The 18,763-nt window shown below is 50.5% G+C and overlaps 1 protein-coding gene across 1 annotated transcript in view; it reads left to right on the top strand.

The window, feature by feature from the left end:
- Positions 1-287: 287 nt before the first annotated feature.
- COQ6 (coenzyme Q6, monooxygenase) overlaps positions 288-18,763 on the top strand; it is an 84,528-nt gene continuing 66,052 nt past the window's right edge. The window contains 6 exon segments of the mRNA XM_056553711.1: positions 288-597; positions 9,825-9,983; positions 12,529-12,653; positions 12,655-12,664; positions 12,741-12,799; positions 17,316-17,439. Coding sequence (XP_056409686.1) covers positions 9,845-9,983; positions 12,529-12,653; positions 12,655-12,664; positions 12,741-12,799; positions 17,316-17,439 — 457 coding nt within the window. The 5' untranslated portion in view covers positions 288-597; positions 9,825-9,844.

The raw sequence follows: 18,763 nt of genomic DNA, 5'->3' as shown, positions 1-18,763 counted from the left end.
GGATCACTATATGGAGGTGTTATGGGATCAGTATATGGAGGTGTTATGGGATCACTATATGGAGGTGTTATGGGATCACTATATGGAGGTGTTATGGGATCACTATATGGAGGTGTTATGGGATCACTATATGGAGGTGTTATGGGATCAGTATATGGAGGTGTTATGGGATCAGTATATGGAGGTATTATGGGATCACTATATGGAGGTATTATCCCATCTCCCCTGTGGCCCCCGCCGTTATACAGAGGTGACGGGTTTGGGGCTCTTACCGTCATCCACGGTTTCCCGGGTGCTCATCGGTCTCCGGTCCTGCATCGAACGCAACGCTGGAAGCCACGCTCACCCGCGCTTTCCGGACAGTTAATTGGATACTCATTACTATGGAAACGGAAGATCAGCTTCCGTATACAAACCAATGTCTGGTGGAACCTGGAGAAGAGTAAGCTCCGCCCCCTGAATCCCACGTGATCTGACCTCAACAAACGCTCCGACATTCGTTCCCCGCGACAGTACCGCCTCTCGGGTGACGTCATTAATATGCAACAGCGGCTTTACTCGGGTGACGTCATTTGATTGCGACTGCAGCGCTGACAGGTTTGACCTCACGTTTGTTTTATGTTAACATTCGTCTTAAGCAACCCAGCAACGCCCCCCTGTAATCCCGCATCCTCACCCTCAGCCATAACACTGACCCCCAAATCAACCACCCTCATAATACTGGCTCCCAAATCAACCACCCCCCCATAACACTGAACCCCAAATCAACCACCCCCATAACACTGACCCCCAAATCAACCACCCTCATAACACTGACCCCCAAATCAACCACGCCTCATAACACTGACCCCCAAATCAACCACCCCTCATAACACTGACCCCCAAATCAACCACCCCTCATAACACTGACCCCCAAATCAACCACCCCTCATAACACTGACCCCCAAATCAACCACCCCTCATAACACTGACCCCCAAATCAACCACCCCCATAACACTGACCCCCAAATCAACCCCCCCTCATAACACTGACCCCCAAATCAACCACCCCTCATAACACTGACCCCCAAATCAACCACCCTCATAACACTGACCCCCAAATCAACCACCCCTCATAACACTGACCCCCAAATCAACCACCCTCATAACACTGACCCCCAAATCAACCACCCCCATAACACTGACCCCCAAATCAACCACCCCTCATAACACTGACCCCCAAATCAACCACCCCCATAACACTGACCCCAAATCAACCATCGCTCATAATACTGGCTCCCAAATCAACCACCCCCATAACACTGACCCCCAAATCAACCACCCCCATAACACTGACCCCCAAATCAACCACCCCCATAACACCCCCAAATCAACCACCCCCATAACACTGACCCCAAATCAACCATCGCTCATAATACTGGCTCCCAAATCAACCCCCCCTCATAACACTGACCCCCAAATCAACCACCCCCATAACACTGACCCCCAAATCAACCACCCCTCATAACACTGACCCCCAAATCAACCACCCCTCATAACACTGACCCCCAAATCAACCACCCCCATAACACTGACCCCCAAATCAACCACCCCCATAACACTGACCCCCAAATCAACCACCCCCATAACACCCCCAAATCAACCACCCCTCATAACACTGACCCCCAAATCAACCATCACTCATAATACTGGCTCCCAAATCAACCACCCCCATAACACTGACCCCCAAATCAACCACCCCCATAACACTGACCCCCAAATCAACCACCCCCATAACACTGACCCCCAAATCAACCATCGCTCATAATACTGGCTCCCAAATCAACCACCCCCATAACACTGACCCCCAAATCAACCACCCCCATAACACTGACCCCCAAATCAACCATCACTCATAATACTGGCTCCCAAATCAACCACCCCCATAACACTGACCCCCAAATCAACCACCCCTCATAACACTGACCCCCAAATCAACCACCCCCATAACACTGACCCCTAAATCAACCACCCCCCATAACACTGACCCCCAAATCAACCACCCCTCAGAACACTGACCCCCAAATCAACCACCCCTCAGAACACTGACCCCCAAATCAACCACCCCTCATAACACTGACCCCCAAATCAACCATCACTCATAACACTCACCCCCAAATCAACCATCGCTCATAACACTGACCCCCAAATCAACCACCCCTCATAACACTGACCCCCAAATCAACCATCACTCATAATACTGGCTCCCAAATCAACCATCACTCATAATACTGGCTCCCAAATCAACCACCCCCATAACACTGACCCCCAAATCAACCACCCCTCATAACACTGACCCCCCAAATCAACTACCCCTCATAACACTGACCCCCAAATCAACCACCCCTCATAACACTGACCCCCAAATCAACCACCCCTCATAACACTGACCCCCAAATCAACCACCCCCATAACACTGACCCCCAAATCAACCACCCCCATAACACTGACCCCCAAATCAACCACCCCCATAACACTGACCCCCAAATCAACCACCCCCATAACACCCCCAAATCAACCACCCCTCATAACACTGACCCCCAAATCAACCATCGCTCATAATACTGGCTCCCAAATCAACCACCCCCATAACACTGACCCCCAAATCAACCACCCCCATAACACTGACCCCCAAATCAACCACCCCCATAACACTGACCCCCAAATCAACCACCCCCATAACACCCCCAAATCAACCACCCCTCATAACACTGACCCCCAAATCAACCATCGCTCATAATACTGGCTCCCAAATCAACCACCCCCATAACACTGACCCCCAAATCAACCACCCCCATAACACTGACCCCCAAATCAACCACCCCCATAACACTGACCCCCCAAATCAACCATCACTCATAACACTGACCCCCAAATCAACCATCGCTCATAATACTGGCTCCCAAATCAACCACCCCCATAACACTGACCCCCAAATCAACCACCCCCATAACACTGACCCCCAAATCAACCATCACTCATAATACTGGCTCCCAAATCAACCACCCCCATAACACTGATCCCCAAATCAGCCACCCCTCATAACACTGACCCCCAAATCAACCACCCCCATAACACTGACCCCCAAATCAACCACCCCTCATAACACTGACCCCCAAATCAACCACCCCCATAACACTGACCCCCAAATCAACCACCCTCATAACACTGACCCCCAAATCAACCACCCCCATAACACTGACCCCTAAATCAACCACCCCCATAACACTGACCCCCAAATCAACCACCCCTCATAACACTGACCCCCAAATCAACCACCCCTCAGAACACTGACCCCCAAATCAACCACCCCTCATAACACTGACCCCCAAATCAACCATCGCTCATAACACTCACCCCCAAATCAACCATCGCTCATAACACTGACCCCCAAATCAACCACCCCTCATAACACTGACCCCCAAATCAACCATCACTCATAACACTGACCCCCAAATCAACCACCCCTCATAACACTGGCCCCCAAATCAACCACCCCTCATAACACTGACCCCCAAATCAACCACCCCTCATAACACTGACCCCCAAATCAACCATCACTCATAACACTGGCCCCCAAATCAACCACCCCTCATAACACTGACCCCCAATTCAACCACCCCTCATAACACTGACCCCCAAATCAACCACCCCCATAACACTGACCCCCAATTCAACCACCCCTCATAACACTGACCCCCAATTCAACCACCCCTCATAACACTGACCCCCAAATCAACCACCCCTCATAACACTGACCCCCAAATCAATCATCACTCATAACACTGACCCCCAAATCAACCACCCCTCATAACACTGACCCCCAAATCAACCACCCCTCATAACACTGACCCCCAAATCAACCACCCCTCAAAACACTGACCCCCAAATTAACCATCACTCATAACACTGACCCCCCAATCAACCACCCCCATAACACTGACCCCCAAATCAACCATCACTCATAACACTGACCCCCAAATCAACCATCATTCATAACACTGACCCCCAAATCAACCACCCCTCATAACACTGACCCACAAATCAACCATCACTCATAACACTGACCCCCAAATCAACCACCCCTCATAACACTGACCCCCAAATCAACCATCACTCATAACACTGACCCCCAAATCAACCATCCCTCATAACACTCACCCCCAAATCAACCACCCCCATAACACTGACCCCTAAATCAACCACCCCCAGAACACTGACCCCTAAATCAACCATCACTCATAACACTGACCCCTAAATCAACCACCCCCATAACACTGACCCCCCCAAAATCAATCACCCCTCATAACACTGACCCCCAAGTCAACCACCCCTCATAACACTGACCCCCAAATCAACCACCCCTCATAACACTGACCCCCAAATCAACCACTCCCATAACACTGACCCCAAATCAACCATCACTCATAACACTGACCCCCCCCAATCAACCACCCCTCATAACACTGACCCCCAAATCAACCATCACTCATAACACTCACCCCCGAATCAACCATCACTCATAACACTGACCCCCAAATCAACCATCACTCATAACACTGACCCCCAAATCAACCATCACTCATAACACAGACCCCCAATTCAACCACCCCTCATAACACTGACCCCCAAATCAACCACCCCTCAAAACACTGACCCCCAAATTAACCATCACTCATAACACTGACCCCCCAATCAACCACCCCTCATAACACTGACCCCCAAATCAACCATCACTCATAACACTGACCCCCAAATCAACCACCCCTCATAACACTGACCCCCAAATCAACCATCACTCATAACACTGACCCCCAAATCAACCATCACTCATAACACTGACTCCCAAATCAACCATCACTCATAACACTGACCCCCAAATCAATCATCCCTCATAACACTCACCCCCAAATCAACCACCCCCATAACACTCACCCCCAAATCAACCACCCCCATAACACTCACCCCTAAATCAACCACCCCCATAACACTGACCCCTAAATCAACCACCCCCATAACACTTACCCCCCCCCCAAATCAACCACCCCTCATAACACTGACCCCCAAGTCAACCACCCCTCATAACACTCACCCCCAAATCAACCACTCCTCATAACACTCACCCCCAAATCAACCACTCCTCATAACACTCACCCCCAAATCAACCACCCCTCATAACACTGACCCCTAAATCAACCATCACTCATAACACTGACCCCAAATCAACCATCACTCATAACACTGACCCCCAAATCAACCATCACTCATAACACTGACCCACAAATCAATCATCACTCATAACACTGACCCCTAAATCAACCATCACTCATAACACTGACCCCCAAATCAACCATCACTCATAACACTGACCCCCAAATCAACCATCACTCATAACACTGACCCCCAAATCAACCATCACTCATAACACTGACCCACAAATCAATCATCACTCATAACACTGACCCCCAAATCAACCACCCCTCATAACACTGACCCCCAAATCAACCACCCCTCATAACACTGACCCCCAAATCAACCATCACTCATAACACTGACCCCCAAATCAACCATCACTCATAACACTGACCCCCAAATCAACCATCCCTCATAACACTGACCCCTAAATCAACCACCCCCATAGCACTGACCCGTAAATCAACCACCCCCATAACACTGACCCTCCCCCCAAATCAATCACCCCTCATAACACTGACCCCCAAGTCAACCACCCCTCATAACACTGACCCCCAAATCAACCACCCCTCATAACACTCACCCCCAAATCAACCACCCCTCATAACACTGACCCCCAAATCAACCATCACTCATAACACTGACCCCCAAATCAACCATCACTCATAACACTGACCCCCAAATCAACCATCACTCATAACACTGACCCCCAAATCAACCATCACTCATAACACTGACCCCCAAATCAACCATCACTCATAACACTGACCCCCAAATCAACCATCACTCAAAGCACTGACCCCTAAATCAACCACCCCTCATAACACTGACCCCCAAATCAACCACCCCTCATAACACTGGCTCCCAAATCAACCATCACTCATAACACTGACCCCCAAATCAACCATCACTCATAACACTGACCCCCAAATCAACCACCCCCATAACACTCACCCCCAAATCAACCATCACTCATAACACTGACCCCCAAATCAACCACCCCTCATAACACTGACCCCCAAATCAATCATCACTCATAATACTGGCTCCCAAATCAACCATCACTCATAACACTGACCCCCAAATCAACCACCCCCATAACACTGACCCCCAAATCAACCACCCCTCATAACACTGGCTCCCAAATCAACCATCACTCATAACACTGACCCCCAAATCAACCATCACTCATAATACTGGCTCCCAAATCAACCATCACTCATAACACTGACCCCCAAATCAACCACCCCCCATAACACTGACCCCCAAATCAACCACCCCTCATAACACTGACCCCCAAATCAATCATCACTCATAACACTGACCCCCAAATCAACCACCCCCATAACACTGTCCCCCAAATCAACCACCCCTCATAACACTGACCCCAAATCAACCACCCCTCATAACACTGGCTCCCAAATCAACCACCCCTCATAACACTGACCCCCAAATCAACCACCCCTCATAACACTGGCTCCCAGATCAACCACCCCCCATAACACTGACCCCCAAATCAACCACCCCTCATAACACTGACCCCCAAATCAATCATCACTCATAACACTGACCCCCAAATCAACCACCCCCATAACACTGTCCCCCAAATCAACCACCCCTCATAACACTGGCTCCCAAATCAACCACCCCTCATAACACTGACCCCCAAATCAACCACCCCTCATAACACTGACCCCCAAATCAACCACCCCTCATAACACTGGCTCCCAAATCAACCACCCCTCATAACACTGACCCCAAATCAACCACCCCTCATAACACTGTCCCCCAAATCAACCATCACTCATAACACTGACCCCCAAATCAACCACCCCCATAACACTGTCCCCCAAACCAACCACCCCTCATAACACTGGCTCCCAAATCAACCACCCCTCATAACACTGACCCCCAAATCAACCACCCCTCATAACACTGGCTCCCAGATCAACCACCCCCCATAACACTGACCCCCAAATCAACCACCCCTCATAACACTGACCCCCAAATCAATCATCACTCATAACACTGGCTCCCAAATCAACCACCCCTCATAACACTGACCCCAAATCAACCACCCCTCATAACACTGTCCCCCAAATCAACCATCACTCATAACACTGGCTCCCAAATCAACCACCCCTCATAACACTGACCCCCAAATCAACCACCCCTCATAACACTGGCTCCCAGATCAACCACCCCCCATAACACTGACCCCCAAATCAACCACCCCTCATAACACTGACCCCCAAATCAATCATCACTCATAACACTGGCTCCCAAATCAACCACCCCTCATAACACTGACCCCAAATCAACCACCCCTCATAACACTGTCCCCCCAAATCAACCATCACTCATAACACTGACCCCCAAATCAACAACCCCCATAACACTGTCCCCCAAATCAACCACCCCTCATAACACTGGCTCCCAAATCAACCACCCCTCATAACACTGACCCCCAAATCAACCACCCCTCATAACACTGGCTCCCAGATCAACCACCCCCCATAACACTGACCCCCAAATCAACCACCCCTCATAACACTGACCCCCAAATCAATCATCACTCATAACACTGGCTCCCAAATCAACCACCCCTCATAACACTGACCCCAAATCAACCACCCCTCATAACACTGTCCCCCAAATCAACCATCACTCATAACACTGGCTCCCAAATCAACCACCCCTCATAACACTGACCCCCAAATCAACCACCCCTCATAACACTGGCTCCCAGATCAACCACCCCCCATAACACTGACCCCCAAATCAACCACCCCTCACAACACTGTCCCCCAAATCAACCATCACTCATAATACTGACCCCTAAATCAACCAGCCCCATAACACTGATCCCTAAATCAACCACCCCTCATAACACTGACCCCCAAATCAACCACCCATCATAACACTGACCCCCAAATCAACCACCCCCATAACACTGACCCCCAAATCAACCATCACTCATAACACTGACCCCCAAATCAACCACCCCTCATAACACTGGCTCCCAAATCAACCATCACTCATAACACTGACCCCCAAATCAACCATCACTCATAACACTGGCTCCCAAATCAACCATCACTCATAACACTGACCCCCAAATCAACCATCACTCATAATACTGTCCCCCAAATCAACCACCCCTCGTAACACTGACCCCCAAATCAACCATCACTCATAATACTGTCCCCCAAATCAACCATCACTCATAACACTGTCCCCCAAATCAACCATCACTCATAATACTGACCCCTAAATCAACCAGCCCCATAACACTGATCCCTAAATCAACCACCCCTCATAACTCTGGCTCCCAAATCAACCACACCTCATTAAACTGACCGCCAAATCAACTGACCTAATCAACCCCCCTTACATTGACCCCCAAATCAACCATCACCCCATAACACTGACCCCCAAATCAACCACCCCTCATAACACTGACCCCCAAATCAACCACCCCTATAACACTGACCCCCAAATCAACCACCCCTTTAACACTGACGCCCAAATCAACCCCCCTATTACACTGACCCCCAAATCAACTGACCTAATCAACCCCCCCTTACATTGACCCCCAAAATCAACCACCCCCATAACACTGACCCCCAAATCAACCACCCCTATAACACTGACCCCCAAATCAACCACCCCCATAACACTGACCCCCAAATCAACCACCCCTATAACACTGGCCCCCAAATCAACCCCCACATGACATTCACCCCCCAAATCAACCCCCCCATTACACTGACCCCAAATCAACCATCATCCATAACACTGACCCCTAAATCAACCACCCTCCATAATACTTTCCGCCCACCCATAATACTTTCACCCCACCCATTACACTGTCCCCCACCCGTAATACTTTCCCCCACCCATAATACTTTCACCCCACCCATAATACTTTCCGCCCACTCGTTACACTGTCCCCCACCCATAATACTTTCCCCCACCCATAATACTTTCCTCCCACCCATAATACTTTCCTCCCACCCATAACACTGTCCCCCCCCCCACCCGTAACACTGTCCCCCCCACCCGTAACACTGTCCCCCCCCCACCCGTAACACTGTCCCCCCCCCACCCGTAACACTGTCCCCCCCCCACCCGTAACACTGTCCCCCCCCCCCACCCGTAACACTGTCCCCCCCCCCACCCGTAACACTGTCCCCCCCCCCACCCGTAACACTGTCCCCCCCCACCCGTAACACTGTCCCCCCCCACCCGTAACACTGTCCCTGACACTGTCCCCCCCCCACCCATGACACTGTCCCCCCCCCCACCCATGACACTGTCCCCCCACCCATTGCACTGTCCCCCCCCCACCCGTAACACTGTCCCCCCCCACCCGTAACACTGTCCCCCCCCACCCGTAACACTGTCCCCCCACCCGTAACACTGTCCCCCCCCCACCCATAATACTCCCCCCCCCCCCACCCATAACACTGTCCCCCACCCATAATACTTTCCCCCCACCCATAGGAGTGACCCCCAATTCTCATCCTCATCCCTCACTTATGTGCTTGTTATCTTGTACCCATCTCCTGCTCTTCTCTTGCGTCCTCCAGAGGCTTCGCTCTGAGCCACCATGTTGTTTCCGGTGTGTGCGCCCACTATTCCTTGGTGCCTGGTTCTTCATCGCCGACTGTCCGCGGCCGCAGCGCCACTCTACGATGTCGTTATATCTGGTGGAGGAATGGTGGGAACTGCGATGGCCTGCGCCCTAGGTGAGGAGACTATCATACACCTGTTATACTGATCAGCTGTATGTGAGGGTCCTACTCCCCCCCCCCACTGATCAGCTGTATGTGAGGGTCCTACTCCCCCCCCCCCACTGATCAGCTGTATGTGAGGGTCCTACTCCCCCCCCCCCACACTGATCAGCTGTATGTGAGGGTCCTACTCCCCCCCCACTGATCAGCTGTATGTGAGGGTCCTACTCCCCCCCCCCCCCACTGATCAGCTGTATGTGAGGGTCCTACTCCCCCCCCCCCACTGATCAGCTGTATGTGAGGGTCCTACTCCCCCCCCCACTGATCAGCTGTATGTGAGGATCCTACTCCCCCCCCCCCCACTGATCAGCTGTATGTGAGGATCCTACTCCCCCCCCCCCCACTGATCAGCTGTATGTGAGGATCCTACTCCCCCCCCCCACTGATCAGCTGTATGTGAGGGTCCTACTCCCCCCCCCCACTGATCAGCTGTATGTGAGGGTCCTACTCCCCCCCCCCCCACACTGATCAGCTGTATGTGAGGGTCCTACTCCCCCCCCCCCCCCCACTGATCAGCTGTATGTGAGGGTCCTACTCCCCCCCCCCGCCCCACTGATCAGCTGTATGTGAGGGTCCTACTCCCCCCCCCCCCCACTGATCGGCTGTATGTGAGGGTCCTACTCCCCCCCCCCCCCCCACTGATCAGCTGTATGTGAGGATCCTACTCCCCCCCCCCCCCCACTGATCAGCTGTATGAAAGGGTCCTACTCCCCCCCCCCCCCCCACTGATCAGCTGTATATGAGGGTCCTACTCCCCCCCCCCCCCCCACTGATCAGCTGTATGTGAGGGTCCTACTCCCCCCCCCGCCCCACTGATCAGCTGTATGTGAGGGTCCTACTCCCCCCCCCCCCACTGATCAGCTGTATGTGAGGGTCCTACTCCCCCCCCCCCCCCACACTGATTAGCTGTATGTGAGGGTCCTACTCCCCCCCCCCCCCCACTGATCAGCTGTATGTGAGGGTCCTACCCCCCCCCCGCCCCCACTGATCAGCTGTATGTGAGGGTCCTACTCCCCCTCCCCCCACTGATCAGCTGTATGTGAGGGTCCTACTCTCCCCCCCCCCCCCCACTGATCAGCTGTATGTGAGGGTCCTACTCCCCCCCCCCCCCACTGATCAGCTGTATGTGAGGGTCCTACTCCCCCCCCCCCCCCCACTGATCAGCTGTATGTGAGGGTCCTACTCCCCCCCCCCACTGATCAGCTGTATGTGAGGATCCTACTCCCCCCCCCCCCCCACTGATCAGCTGTATATGAGGGTCCTACTCCCCCCCCCCCCACTGATCAGCTGTATGTGAGGGTCCTACTCCCCCCCCCCCCCCACTGATCAGCTGTATGTGAGGGTCCTACTCCCCCCCCCCCCCCCCACTGATCAGCTGTATGTGAGGGTCCTACTCCCCCCCCCCCCCACTGATCAGCTGTATGTGAGGGTCCTACTCCGCCCCCCTCCCCCCCACTGATCAGCTGTATGTGGGGGTCCTACTCCGCCCTCCCTCCCCCACTGATCAGCAGTATGTGAGGGTCCTACTCCATGCCCCCCCCCCCACTGATCAGCTGTATATGAGGGTCCTACCCCCCCCCCCCCCACTGATCGGCTGTATGTGAGGGTCCTACTCCCCCCCCCCACTGATCAGCTGTATGTGAGGGTCCTACTCCCCCCCCCCCCCCACTGATCAGCTGTATGTGAGGGTCCTACTCCCCCCCCCCCCCACACTGATTAGCTGTATGTGAGGGTCCTACTCCATCCCCCCCCCCCCCTGATCAGCTGTATGTGAGGGTCCCACTCCACCCGCCCCCGATCAGCTTTACTTCCAGACATATATGGCTTCTCCCCCACTGTACCCCCATATATACTCTGCCCCTCCTCCACTGTACCCCCAGATATACTCTGTCCCTCCCCCACTGTACCCCAGATATACTTTGCCCCTCCCCCACTGTACCCCCAGATACACCCTACACCTCCTCCACTGTACCCCCAGATATACTCTGTCCCTCCCCCACTGTACCCCCAGATACACGCTGCCCCTCCCCCACTGCACCCCCAGATACACGCTGCCCCTCCCCCACTGTACCCCCGATACACCCTGCCCCTCCCCCACTGTACCCCCAGATATACTCTGTCCCTCCCCCACTGTACCCCCAGATACACGCTGTCCCTCCCCCACTGTACCCCCAGATACACGCTGGCTCCTCCCCCACTGTACCCCCCAGATACACGCTGCTCCTCCCCCACTGTACCCCCAGATACACGCTGCTCCTCCCCCACTGTACCCCCAGATACACGCTGCCCCTCCCCCACTGTACCCCCGATACACCCTCCCCCACTGTACCCCCAGATACACCCTAACCCTCCCCCACTGTACCCCCAGATACACCCTAACCCTCCCCCACTGTACCCCCAGATACATCCTACCCCTCCCCCACTGAGAAGTACAGGTGACCTCTTCTGGGGGTGAACAGATCCTGTAAATCCTTGGTCAGACATTTTCTCCCTGCTCCAGGTTCTCATCCTCATCTGCGTCACCAGAGAATCCTCCTGCTTGAAGCCGGACAAAGGAAGGTGCTGGAGCCGCTGCCGCAGCAGTTCAGCAACAGAGTCAGCTCCATCACCCCCGGATCCGCCACACCTCCTTGCCAGTGAGTATAGAGCGCTGTCCCGCGGTCCGCTCCTCCTGCTCCGCCCTGACACCCGATTTCTCTTTACCCCCCTCAGGCTTTGGTGCTTGGGATCACATCTGTGCCATGAGGCTGAAGCCCTACAAGAGGATGCAGGTAGGTACCGCCATGGGGGATGGGCCGGGACAAGGCACCTTGGTATTTGGTGCCCTGGGCAGATAACACATATTGTCCCTATCAGTGGTATTACCAGAACCCCCCCCCCCCCCCCCACATCCCTCACCCCCCTACACAAAATACATATAGATCCCCTATCAGTGTTATTACCAGACCCCCCCCCCTTACACACACATAATACATATAGTACCAGACCCCCCCTACACACATAATACATATAGTATCAGACCCCCCCTACACACATAATACATATAGTACCAGACCCCCCCCTACACACATAATACATATAGTATCAGACCCCCCCTACACACATAATACATATAGTATCAGACCCCCCCTTACACACACATAATACATATAGTACCAGACCCCCCCTACACACATAATACATATAGTATCAGACCCCCCCTACACACATAATACATATAGTACCAGACACCCCCTACACACATAATACATATAGTATCAGACACCCCCTACACACATAATACATATAGTATCAGACCCCCCCCTACACACATAATACATATAGTGCCAGACCCCCCCCTACCACACATAATACATATAGTATCAGACACCCCCTACACACATAATACATATAGTATCAGACCCCCCCTACACACATAATACATATAGTGCCAGACCCCCCCTACACACATAATACATATAGTACCAGACCCCCCCTACACACATAATACATATAGTACCAGACCCCCCCTACACACATAATACATATAGTATCAGACCCCCCCTACACACATAATACATATAGTACCAGACCCCCCCTACACACATAATACATATAGTACCAGACCCCCCCTACACACATAATACATATAGTACCAGACCCCCCCTACACACATAATACATATAGTGCCACACACACCCTACACACATAATACATATAGTACCAGACCCCCCCTACACACATAATACATATAGTGCCACACACACCCTACACACATAATACATATAGTACCAGACACCCCCTACACACATATAGTGCCAGACCCCCCCCTACACACATAATACATATAGTATCAGACCCCCCTACACACATAATACATATAGTATCAGACCCCCCCTACACACATAATACATATAGTGCCACACACCCCCTACACACATAATACATATAGTATCAGACCCCCCCTACACACATAATACATATAGTGCCAGACCCCCCCTACACACATAATACATATAGTACCAGACCCCCCCTACACACATAATACATATAGTACCAGACCCCCCCTACACACATAATACATATAGTGCCACACACCCCCTACACACATAATACATATAGTACCAGACCCCCCCTACACACATAATACATATAGTACCAGACCCCCCCTACACACATAATACATATAGTATCAGACCCCCCCTACACACATAATACATATAGTGCCAGACCCCCCCTACACACATAATACATATAGTACCAGACCCCCCCTACACACATAATACATATAGTATCAGACCCCCCTACACACATAATACATATAGTATCAGACCCCCCCTACACACATAATACATATAGTACCAGACCCCCCCTACACACATAATACATATAGTGCCACACACCCCCTACACACATAATACATATAGTACCAGACCCCCCCTACACACATAATACATATAGTGCCACACACCCCCTACACACATAATACATATAGTATCAGACCCCCCCTACACACATAATACATATAGTATCAGACCCCCCCTACACACATAATACATATAGTATCAGACCCCCCCTACACACATAATACATATAGTGCCAGACCCCCCCTACACACATAATACATATAGTATCAGACCCCCCTACACACATAATACATATAGTATCAGACCCCCCCTACACACATAATACATATAGTACCAGACCCCCCCTACACACATAATACATATAGTACCAGACCCCCCCTACACACATAATACATATAGTATCAGACCCCCCTACACACAATACATATAGTGCCACACACCCCCTACACACATAATACATATAGTACCAGACCCCCCCTACACACATAATACATATAGTGCCACACACCCCCTACACACATAATACATATAGTATCAGACCCCCCCTACACACATAATACATATAGTATCAGACCCCCCCTACACACATAATACATATAGTATCAGACCCCCCCTACACACATAATACATATAGTACCAGACCCCCCCTACACACATAATACATATAGTACCAGACCCCCCCTACACACATAATACATATAGTGCCACACACCCCCTACACACATAATACATATAGTATCAGACCCCCCCTACACACATAATACATATAGTATCAGACCCCCCCTACACACATAATACATATAGTGCCAGACCCCCCCTACACACATAATACATATAGTATCAGACCCCCCTACACACATAATACATATAGTATCAGACCCCCCCTACACACATAATACATATAGTATCAGACCCCCCCTACACACATAATACATATAGTGCCGCACACCCCCTACACACATAATACATATAGTACCAGACCCCCCCTACACACATAATACATATAGTGCCACACACCCCCTACACACATAATACATATAGTATCAGACCCCCCTACACACATAATACATATAGTATCAGACCCCCCCTACACACATAATACATATAGTATCAGACCCCCCCTACACACATAATACATATAGTATCAGACCCCCCCCTACACACATAATACATATAGTACCAGACCCCCCCTACACACATAATACATATAGTGCCACACACCCCCTACACACATAATACATATAGTGCCACACACCCCCTACACACATAATACATATAGTATCAGACCCCCCCTACACACATAATACATATAGTATCAGACCCCCCCCTACACACATAATACATATAGTATCAGACCCCCCCCTACACACATAATACATATAGTACCAGACCCCCCCTACACACATAATACATATAGTACCAGACTCCCCCTACACACATAATACATATAGTGCCACACACCCCCTACACGCATAATACATATAGTATCAGACCCCCCCTACACACATAATACATATAGTATCAGACCCCCCCTACACACATAATACATATAGTGCCAGACCCCCCCTACACACATAATACATATAGTATCAGACCCCCCTACACACATAATACATATAGTATCAGACCCCCCCTACACACATAATACATATAGTATCAGACCCCCCCTACACACATAATACATATAGTGCCACACACCCCCTAAACACATAATACATATAGTACCAGACCCCCCCTACACACATAATACATATAGTGCCACACACCCCCTACACACATAATACATATAGTATCAGACCCCCCTACACACATAATACATATAGTATCAGACCCCCCCTACACACATAATACATATAGTATCAGACCCCCCCTACACACATAATACATATAGTATCAGACCCCCCCTACACACATAATACATATAGTGCCACACACCCCCTACACACATAATACATATAGTACCAGACCCCCCCTACACACATAATACATATAGTACCAGACCCCCCCTACACACATAATACATATAGTATCAGACCCCCCCTACACACATAATACATATAGTGCCAGACCCCCCCTACACACATAATACATATAGTACCAGACCCCCCCTACACACATAATACATATAGTGCCACACACCCCCTACACACATAATACATATAGTATCAGACCCCCCCCTACACACATAATACATATAGTATCAGACCCCCCCTACACACATAATACATATAGTATCAGACCCCCCCTACACACATAATACATATAGTATCAGACCCCCCCTACACACATAATACATATAGTATCAGACCCCCCCTACACACATAATACATATAGTACCAGACCCCCCCTACACACATAATACATATAGTATCAGACCCCCCCTACACACATAATACATATAGTGCCAGACCCCCCCTACACACATAATACATATAGTATCAGACCCCCCCTACACACATAATACATATAGTATCAGACCCCCCCTACACACATAATACATATAGTACCAGACCCCCCCTACACACATAATACATATAGTATCAGACCCCCCCTACACACATAATACATATATGGCCCCTATCAGTAATATTTCTCTCGGTTTTTGTAACCAGGAAAGTAACAGAGAAAAAGACAATAATTCCTGCGCAAACAAGTAGTAAGATCAGGTTGTAATGGAGAATGGAACATGAGCTGAATAACCCTCGTTACCTGGAGGCTGCGCTGTATAAAATTATATATATTTGGCCGCTCTGCGCGTATCGGCCGTGATCGTCTGCAGTAACACTTTGTGGTGACTGGTGGGAATAAGTGGCGCAGTGAATCAACAGTGCTTGATATTTTTCTTACCAATAGCCTTATGTCCCCTCTTTGTGGTGCCCTAGGCAGCTGCCTGCTCCTTGATCCTCTCGCCAGCGCCTCCCTGTTACCGTTGTTTTTTCAGGTCTGGGACGCCTGTTCTGACTCCCTCATAACATTTGATAAAGAAGGGATGGAGGACATAGGCTACATCATAGAGAACAACGTCATCACCACCGCCCTGACTGGTCAGCTGGACGCCATGTCAGGTGAGCAGTTATTAAGGATCTGCCCCCCAGTCATCTCTGTAGGGGTCATAGTGTCAGTCTCTTGCACAAAGTTTAGGTGATGACAGAGGGTATAACTTTTTCTTTCTGCAGCCTCTCCTGGAGCTGCTCAATAATTTGAGATTTTCCTAGTTCCTTAAAGGGGTAGTTCAGTGGTGAAAAACATTTCCTTATCCTAAGCATAGGGGATAAGTTTGAGATCGCGGGGGGTCCGACCACTGGGGCCCCCAGCAATCTCTGTATAGGGGGCAGGCTCGCTGGCCAGATAATGGGTGTCGACCACCACACGAAGCGGCGGCTGACACGCCCCCTCAATACATCGCTATGGCAGAGTCGGAGATTGCTGAATGCAGCGCTCCAGCTCTGCCGTAGACTTGTATTGAGGGGTGGTCAACACGCCCCCTTCCCGTGGGCTGTCGGGGCCCCGTACAGGAGATCGCGGGGGGCCCCAGCGGTCGGACCCCCGCGATCTGAAACTTATCCCCTATCCTTAGGATAGGGGATATGTTTTTGCCACTGGACTACTCCTTTAACCCCTTAACGACGCAGGATGTAAATGTACGTCCTGGTGAGGTGGTACTTAACGCACCAGGACGTACATTTACGTCCTAAGCATAACCGCGCGCATCGGAGCGATGCCCGGATCATGCGCGGCAGGTCCCGGCTGCTGATCACAGCCAGGGACCCACCCGTAATGGCGGATGTCTGCCATTAACCCCTCAGTTGCCATGATCAATACAGATCACGGCATCTGCAGCATCACGGTCATTAAAATGGATGATCGGATCGCCCGCAGTGCTGCCGCGGCGATCTGATGATCCTGCACGGCAGCCGGAGGTCCCCTCACCTTGCTCCGCTGCCTTCCCCGCGTCTTCTGCTCTGATCTGCCTTTCCACAGACCAGAGCAGAAGATGACCGATTACAGTGATCAGTGCTATGTCCTATGCATAGCACTGAACAGTATTATAAATCGAATGATTGCTATAAATAGTCCCCTATGGGGACTATTAAAGTGTAAAAATAAAAGTGAAAAAATAAAGTAAAAAAAATTTGAAAAACACCCTCCTCCAATATAAACGTAAATTGTCCAATTTTCCCTATTTCACCCCCAAAAAGTGTTAAAAAAAATATTTTGTATACATATTTGGTATCGCCACGTGCGTAAATAACTGAACTATTAAAATAAAATGTTAATGATACCGTAAGGTGAACGTAGGAAAAAAAAAGTCTAAAATAGCTGCTTTTTAATAAAATTTTATTCCAAAAAATATTAATAAAAAATGGATTAGAAGTTTTATATAAGCAA

This window comes from Hyla sarda, unplaced genomic scaffold (genome assembly GCF_029499605.1).
Source record: "Hyla sarda isolate aHylSar1 unplaced genomic scaffold, aHylSar1.hap1 scaffold_356, whole genome shotgun sequence".
In the NCBI taxonomy this organism is placed as follows: Eukaryota; Metazoa; Chordata; class Amphibia; order Anura; family Hylidae; genus Hyla; species Hyla sarda.
This window is presented reverse-complemented; position numbering and strand designations above follow the sequence as displayed.